Genomic DNA, 8,825 nt, shown 5'->3' with positions numbered 1-8,825 from the left:
TAAGATTAGAATCTAAGAGTCTAAATGAAATGCTCTTTTAAAGGATTATTTGTGAGATTTTCCACAACCTACATTTCTGTACTCCTCCAGTAGGTTATATACAAGACCGTATTTTTTCATGAGTGTACCGTGTGTTGCTCTTATAAGCTAGGAAAACATGAAAGGGAAAACAAAATTCTTTCTCCTTCTAACTGGGATCATTTGAGATTTTAACAATGTTACTTTTTCCTGTGCTTGATTATATAGGGCAAAACTTGACACCTACTTGACTGTAGTTATGTCTTCTTGATAACGCATCCAGGTAAAATTAAAAAGGATCTTATCCTCATGTCCTTTGCACCCAATGCCTGTAACAGTAAAAGCTCAGAATTCTGGAAAACAGGGCATGCTTGAGAGGGAACATCTTGTAAAGATTGTAATTTGACCTTTGCGTCAACCTTGCTGAGTAAATTTTAAATATTCTAAGAGAACAAAATCGAAAGCCTCAAGGTGGAATACCACTCCCTCTTCTTCTTAGAACTATAAACCAGCCAGAAGCTTTTTCAGAGATTAAGCTAGAAAATGTGTGCCTCTCTTTAATACTTTTGCTGAGAAATAAAATTCGTCACTAGAGATAAAGGTAGATTTATATTTAATGCCATCCTCATCAATCTTCCAGTATTTTATTCCAGTCTACCTCCACTTAAGTAGTTGAGTCAGGTATAACCAGAAACACTTGATTTTTCCCCTCCCACCCTGTGAAATAATATTGATAACATTTAGTATTACAAACCTTTTAAACTCTGGAGTACGCTTGAAGATGATGGCAATTAAGAAAAAAATGCTCTTTGACAACTTCGCAGCTTTTGATTAAACCACACCAAGAGGCATGTTACAGTGATAACAATGAAGCATTATGCCAATTATGTTAAATCCTGCTCTCCGCTTTAAGCTCATCATGACCTGTTTTAGTGTCCTGTAATTTATCCTCTGGAATGCTTACTCTCATCAATAAAGTGTTCAAGAGAAAAAAAGAAAGCCACCAAAGGGAATAACCACCCCCAAATGACTTCTAGAAAACAAGTATTTCTTAACTTTTTATTGACATTGGCAAATTAAAATAGAATAAATTAACAAGTATTTTTTCAAAAAAATGTTTTGTACAAAAATACTGTCAAAATTTCCTAAAAAGCTTTCAACACAGTAGTATCTTTTCATGTACTGAATATAACTATTAGCACAGTGTCAAAAATGTTGAAGACAGAAACAAAATAAAAATCTGTGAAATGTTTGCCACTGATGACATTCCACACCCTATTATTGTCTGTACATATCGGGGAGGGGGACAGCCACCTTGAAAGTGAACAGTATGACTTTTCCTGATCCAGAATGGTTTGGCCCACATCTGTTTAATCTTCCAGTTTAGCATATTTTAAAAATTAGTCTGTACTCAAATGCATAGTTAAAAATATGAAGCGAGATGGCAGAGTTTGTGCAGTAATATCTGCCCTTCAAAGTTCATGCAACCAACTAATGCAATTTTTCCTTTCCCTCGTAAATCTGAATGCAGTTCAGTCATTTGAAACCATCTACAAAATCCACAAGATTAAGCAGTTTGCCAAGATTAATATCTAACAGTTGAGCACTGGAGAAAGTGAGGAAATAAGGAGTAAAAACAAACAACAAAAAAGACCAAGTTAACTAGATATTTCAACTACATAAGGGAGGTGAATGTCAAGGCTACAAAAACGAAACAAAAACAGAAAAAAAAAAGTGGCAGCAATTTTTTTAAACCAATTTGTACAAGTTTATAGTTTACTTTGTTTCCAAGTTCTCAAACCTTTCACGATCTGAAAAGTGAGATACTGTGTCTAAGGGAATGTTTTTTAATTCACACCGAAGAAACTGGGGGATTTGATTTCTTTCGCCGGGATTTCGATCGAGTCAACAGCTTACTCTGCTGGGCTGTTGTTTGCACACGAAGTCCGTCATAAAATCAAACTCGTTTTGCCCCAGCCAGAGTTCGGGCAGCTCCTTGATGCGGTCCAAACCCATTTCTATCACTAAGGACATAAGCACTTCCTCGTCGATGAAATCAGTGTCTATGACATTGGGCGGCAGCATTGCAGCAGGGACGTGGGCCACGGAGGCGGGCATGTTGCTGCTGCCGCTGCCGCCGCTGCCGCCGCCGCTATTGCTGCTGCCCGCGCCGCCGCCCGAGGTGCCCGCCGAGCCGCCGGGGGTGCTGCTGCCGCCCGAGCTGCCGGGGGTGCTGCTGCCGCCGCTGTGCTTGGGGTTGCAATCTCGGAAGTGCTGGTTTGTCCCGTTCATCTGGTGGCCTGCAGCAGGGTGCAAATCCGGCATGTAGTGGTTGTGGGGATAGGGGTGGTGGTTGAAATACTGGTTGTTGAGCTTCTGCAACTGCATGCTGGCCGGCAGAGAGCCTCCCTGGCTGGCCACCGGGGGGCCCATGAACTGGGAGCTGTTAAACCTGGCCCCGGGAGCCAGCGCGCTCGGGGGGTGCCCTCCGTTCACAGTCCCCGGCCCCATCGCGTGCCTGATGCCGCTCGTGGCGTTCATGTTGCTCGCGCCGTAGTGTATGTGCTCGCCCATTAGCGCGTTGAAGGCGTGTTGGGGCTGCTGCTGGTGATGATGGGGGCTCGGGAACTGCCCCACGCCCATGCGGTGGGCAGGGTGGTGGTGCAGCCCGTTAGTGCCGTCGGGGAAGCGCCCGTGGTTCATGGCCATCATATGGTCTGCCATTTCCAGTCCTGAAAGTGAAAAGGGCAGACGGTAAGCCCTGCGCCACACGTGTCGCCCACCTCGGTGCACCCCACTTTTTCTCGGCTCTGGCCCCCAGGCTCACCCGACGCACTTCGGCTGCGAATCATCATCCCGAGGATCCCACTAGGAGCCTGTGCACCCAGGCTCGCCACCAAGGCGGACCTGCCACCCACAACAGAGCCGCGCGCTGCACAAACAGCCCTTTCCCCTGCGATCGGGCGGGGGACCCAAGCCCACACCCCCCTCTGCTCCCCGAAGTCGCCTAATAAAGGAAGTGCCCCGTAGCTCTGCCGCGAACTTCAGGCATTAAATCAGCCCTCCTCATCCTGTTGTTGCACATCCTGTTGTTATTCCCCAGCTCCGCCTCACGCTCTTCCTCCGGGCAAACCCAGCCCTCGGAGGACTGGGCTGGCAGAAGCCCCAGCCAGCTTCGCCCGCCGCGCTTACCTTCCGTCCTTGCGATTTCTGCTCCGAAGACCGAGGGCGGGATCGTCGGGTCCAGGACCGGCTCAGCAGCACATAGAGGGGGCCTTTCTGGCGTGCAAGGCGCTCGCTGTCGCGAAGTCGGCGCCGAAGTCTTGCAGCAGCCGCTGGGGCAGAATCGGAGCCGTTCCCTTTTATTTCCCCTCTGCTGCCCCCACAGCTCGGCAAGACCGCCCGGCAGCTGCCAACAATGAGCTGTGTTTCTTAGGGCTTTGGCCACAGTTAATATAAGGGATTTCAGGAAGGGCGGAGCGAGAGCCTCCGGGAGGGCGGCGGGAAAACGCGGATTCCGGAACATCGGGCACACCGGACCGGGTCGGGCAGCCGAGTCCCCACTGCCGGAGGCACGTGCACAGAGGCTGCGGGCCCAGGCGCCGCCCCGCTGACCCCGGATGCTGGCTTCCTCCTGGCCCACAAATACCAGACCAGGCCGCCCCCGGAGCAAGGACAGAATCCTCCCTGGACTCTCAGCCCGAAGGTAGCGCCTGCCCGGAGAGCAGCGAGGAAAACTCACCGCCCCCCTCTGGCCGGATTCCCCACCCCGAGCTCACCTAGCGATCTGTGCTGCTTTCTGTGGGAAAACGGGTTTCACCCAGCGCCCCGTCCATAGTGCCCTTCTACGTCCCCGGGTTTGCAAAAGCCTACCCAGGTTGTAAAGAATGGCTGTGTTTACCCGTGTGGGTTTTTAAGCCCCGGGCAAATAATGCCCCTTCCCCTGTGCGCGCTTTCCTGGGCTGTGCTTTTGTGGTTTTTTAGGGGCAGTAGGTAAACCCGATCTAGACATTCTGCGTGTAAATGCATTTTTTTCCCACTCCTTTCAAGGACAGGAGCGGGGGGGGGGGGGGGCGGGGGCGGGGAGCGGCAGCAGCTGCAGGTGGACTGAGCGCGCTCGCGGGCCTGACCGCCTCCGCTCCAGCGCCTGGAATCCGGTCCGTGCTTTCGGGGCCGCTCGCCGCTCCCGGGGTACGTGTGCTTCTGCTAAGTTTGCGTTTGCAGCTCTTGGTAGCTTTGGCATCCGAGCTGAGGCGTCTCTGCTCTGTAAACAAACTCAGCGATCCTCGTCCCCAGATCCACCTTTTTGCACATACGCAGTTTCTTGCTTCTGCTGTTGCCCTTGATCCGGGAGGTGGGGGTGTGTGCAAACTTGCATAGCCTCCCTCCGGGCTCTGCCTGACGGTTTGGGGTTGATTTAGAAGCGAACGGGTTTGTAATTAAGAAATTCGGGGGCTGAGTAAGGCTGCTGTAGCTGGAAAAGGAAAACAAATAGATAACATGGTAATCGCTTTGTAAATAAAGTCGTTCTGGAGGTGGGCACGTAGCTGCACGTCCCGTATGGCACCGTGGCACACACTGCTGGGACTTTTCCTTTTCAGTGAAATTGCTCAGTGGGGTAATAGGCGATAATAATAACCTTGCTTCCCTGAACGCAGCACAACTAGCCTGGTCGTCCATTTGGCTCACTGACTTGCAAATAAAAGCCCTAACGCCCGTCTGGGCCACTACCCAGTCGGAGCTCTCTTGCTTTTTCAAATGGGGAAGCCGAGTTGTTTCCCCAGCACCATGATGAGGCTGCTCGGAGATTTTATATTGCTCTTTATGTGGTAAAAGTGACTTTAGCGCTCCGAATAAGGACTTCTGTTCAGAGTTGTCTCTTCATAACTCGATATCCATTGACGACTTCCTGCTGCGAAGAGCAAGTCCCCCGCCCCCCTCTTTTTTTCTCCCTTCTTGCTCGCAGGACTTCTTTAGGCCCTTCTTGAGGACTGGAAATTCTGATATATTTCCCCTTTCAGGAATTTGCAGAAGAGAACGAATCCTGATTATTTGTTTCGATTACCCCTCTGTCTTCCTCTAGTTATAATATATGTATAGAATATTTAATATGTATATTTAAACATTGTTACTGTCTTCCTCTTTTCCTTTCTTTCCTTTTGCACACTCTCCAGTATTTGTAACCGTGTATGCAATAATTTTTAAAGCTCAGAAATACTTGCTTTTTGGATACTTGTGCACAGAATACATCGCAGTTTTGGTTGCAACAATCGCCTCATCTCCTGTCCAACCACCACTTTTACCTGTAGGTCATGGACTTGCAGCTACAGAATCAGAGGCTTGGAAGAGACCTGCCACTTCCTATCAAAAAATAGACTCGAAAATATTGGTCAACCCCAGACTCAAAAATTGCCAGATAGATTGTTTACTTCCCTTCCTAGTACTGCTGTGTCTTGCGACACAAAGACCAGCTCTTGAATGTCTAATCTAAATTCCTCTTGCAACCATTAAGGAAAGGTGCAGCTCCATGCTGCTCCAGTGGTTCCACATACTATTGGGAAATCCCTTGAAAGGTCACCTCCCCATCCTCCACCCCTTAGAGGGAACAGAAATTCCTTCTGGGGCCAGCTGGTTAGAACCTGGTATGCTTTGTTCATTTATTCATTCATCCAGTGAATATTTACCAGGTGCCAGGCACTTTTCCTAGCTTCTGGAGAGACAACCAAGACAGGAACTCATGGTCAAACTGTGCAGCTGGACAAACAAGCCTCGGACACACTTTGATAAGTGTCACAACAGCATTACACACAAGCACTTCCAGGGTCACACAGGAGGGACACCTAACCTAGTTTTCGGGCCTTGGGAAGGCTTCCCAGTGGGGTGGTGATAAGTTGAGGCCTGACTATGAGTAGAAGTTAGGCCATCCCAGGCAGGGGGCGCGGGGAGAGCAACAAGGTTGGAGAGGTAAAGGGGCTGGATCCTATGGGCACTGGTCCCCAAGCTGAGAAATTTGGGTTGTATCTTGAAGGTAATGAGAAGTGAGTGAAGGCTTGTGAACCAGTGAGATGATCAAATTTTCATTTTAGAGAGACCAGGACAAAACTGTGGAGAATGGATTGAGAAAGTAAGACCGGGGACAGGGAGTCCAGTTAGGGGGCTGTTACAGTCATCCAGGGGTAGGCAAAGCCCAGTGTAACCAGGGGTTTATCCTGTGAACCGGGGTGAGGCAGTGGTCTGCACGTGGCCCTGATGGTACTAGATGGTTGTATTAGTTTCCTAGGGCTACCATGACAAAGTACCACAGACTTCATTTACAATTCTCAGGCGTAAACAAAAGAAAATTGTTGTCTCACAGTTCTGGAGGCTAGAAGTCCAAGATCAAGGTGTTGGCAGGGTAGGTTCTGAGGGCTGTGAGGGAAAATCTGTTCCGTGCCCCTCTTCTAGATTTGGTGGTTTGCTGGCCATCTTTGGTGTTTCTTGGCTTGTACAGGTATCACCCCAATCTCCGTCTTAATCCTCACGTGGTATTTTTCCCTGTGTGTGTCTCAGTGTCCAAATTTCCCCTTTTTTATAAGGGCCACAGTCATATTGGACTAAGGCCTATCCTAATGACCTCATTTTAACTTGATTACCTCTGTAAAGACCCTGTCTCTAAATGAAGTCCTTTCTGAGGTACTAGAGGTTAGAATTCCAACATTTTTGGAGGGACACAATTCAACCCATACCAGTGGTGGAGAAACTGAATAACACAAGACCCCCCCCCCCCATTATGGAAGAAAGACATAGCCTGGAACTTTCTTCCCAGCTCTCCTGCTGGCCTACACTTTCATTTCTTCATGTTTCTGCTGCTCAGACACCACCTCTATGAGGTCTTCCTGATTATCCTTCCCAACTAGCAATATCCCTCTTTGTTTTCTTACACTGTTTTGTTTATCCTCTTAGCATTTATCCCACCTGACTTGTTGCATATTGAATTTTCACTGTCTTCCCCCCTGGAATGGCAGCTCCAGGAGAGCAGGGACCTTGCCTGTTTGTTTTTTCAGTGTCTAAAACAAGTCTTTTACTGATTAGATTAGTGAGCCGATGGATAGATGGATGGATGGATGGATGGATGGATGGATGGATGGATGGGTGGATGGGTGGATGGAAGGAAGGAATATAGCAGAATTACCAAGGGAACCCAAATAAAGGGCTTAAGGGCCGGTGGTCAGGAAAGATTTTTCTGGAGAATGTTAATTTTAATGCTGGCAGTAGAGAAATCTAGTGGAAAGGAGAACAGCAGCTTACCACTGTCTGCATTGTGGCCTGTTATGGACTTGAGGAAAACTGATCTGTTTGGGAGGGATCATTGGCTGCTGAGTATGGAGGAAGGTCCCCATTGGTGTGCAATTTTGATTGAAATTCAAATCAAATTTGAATTTGATTCACATTCAAGGCTTTTGGAGGTAAGCCTTGGGCTTCAGCTAAACTGAGTTGAGGAAACGCTGACTGAAGTGCCCAGCTTCAAAAAATATACGAAAGAGTTCATACCTGTGTGGTGGAGCTAGGGTGAGGCTGGGGCGCAGTGTGGGGTTTAATATGGGGTCTTTTTTGTGCTTTACCTAAATGATCTCACCTAATCCTCACCTTAGCAAGTAGGGATTACTTTCATCACTTCAGAAAGGAGGACTTTGAGAGTTAACAAAACAACCCTACCCCAGCCCCCAAACTATCTTCTCAGAGGGATTAGGGAAAAGGGGAGAGAAGGAATCAGTCAGAGCCAGACACTGGTTGGGCCCATTCTCCTCTTCCCCTCCTCCCAAGACCTTGACTCCAGGTCTTAGCTGGTGAGAAAAACACTGCTGCTGCTTTGTTCCACCATCCACTTGGCCGCCGTAATGACACAGGACCTCTGAGCATGAAGTGTGGCAACAATCCATTTCTGCCTTTCTCCGTCTCTCTCCTATTCTCCCTCAGTCACAGGATGGAAAATTCTGATATTTTACTGGTCTGTGGAATAACTGGGGGTAGGAAGTGTCAGTGGATCCAGATCCAGAAACTGCAGATGGACTTTAATGGCAGGGTGAGGACACATGGTTAGTAAAAATACAACCTTGCATTATCTGCAAGTTGAAGAAATAATGTCTTACATGTATGTGTATATGTCAAAATAAGAAATTCATATAATTTTTAAACCTATGGATTTGGTTCTAATTAATAAAGTGCAAATTTACTGGAAATCATTACTAAACTCAGAATAGTTTTTCTGTCTTTATGTATTTTCACATTTGATAAGAAATACAGTTATTACCATGGAGGGGGGGACAGTGAAATGTTTTTGTTAAAAAGGGGCTTTAAACTTGACGGAGTTGATTCTGTCTCACCTGAGAAGATGGTTAAAGACTCTAGAACATCATCTCTGATTCAGCAGATTGGGCGTGGGGCCTGAGGATCTACATGTTTTAAAAAAATCTTCCAGTTAGTTCTGATGTTTAGCCAAGTTTGCAAACTACCCGTCTTGTCCATACGTTGTTCTAAAAGTGATCACGGGTGTGAGGTAAGCCTGGTTTATGCTCATAAAGTCCTGTTCCCCTGGATTGCTGCCCTCTGCCCCCACCCCTCCATGATTGGAATTTTGCCCATCTTTGAAGGTCCAGTTCAACTGACGTCTCCTCTTTCAAGCCTTCCCTGATCCCCCAGATAGAAAGGATTCTGGCTCCCTTGGTGCTCCCAAGGCATTTTGCTCAGATCTTCCTTTATGACTTATTCTGTCTTGAGTTATGGGCATTTGTACCCTCCTGTAGCCCTCTCGGTAATGGCAGAGGTTC

General features: G+C 47.8%; 1 protein-coding gene across 1 annotated transcript; it reads right to left on the bottom strand.

The window, feature by feature from the left end:
• Nucleotides 1–643: 643 nt before the first annotated feature.
• CITED2 (Cbp/p300 interacting transactivator with Glu/Asp rich carboxy-terminal domain 2) lies at nucleotides 644–3,433 on the bottom strand. The gene is made up of 2 exons (XM_060029875.1): nucleotides 3,211–3,433; nucleotides 644–2,750 (listed from the first exon to the last, which is right to left on the bottom strand). Exon 2 carries the CDS (start codon nucleotides 2,740–2,742, stop codon nucleotides 1,924–1,926), a length of 819 nt encoding a protein of 272 aa, XP_059885858.1. The 5' UTR covers nucleotides 2,743–2,750; nucleotides 3,211–3,433; the 3' UTR covers nucleotides 644–1,923.
• Between the last annotated feature and the right edge of the window lie 5,392 nt (nucleotides 3,434–8,825).

Source organism: Delphinus delphis, chromosome 14 (genome assembly GCF_949987515.2).
Source record: "Delphinus delphis chromosome 14, mDelDel1.2, whole genome shotgun sequence".
NCBI lineage: Eukaryota > Metazoa > Chordata > Mammalia > Artiodactyla > Delphinidae > Delphinus > Delphinus delphis.
This window is presented reverse-complemented; position numbering and strand designations above follow the sequence as displayed.

Coding starts and splice junctions, on each gene's coding strand:
- CITED2 (XM_060029875.1), bottom strand. CDS start 2,742: ATGGCAGACCATATGATGGCCATGAACCACGGGCGCTTCCCCGACGGC.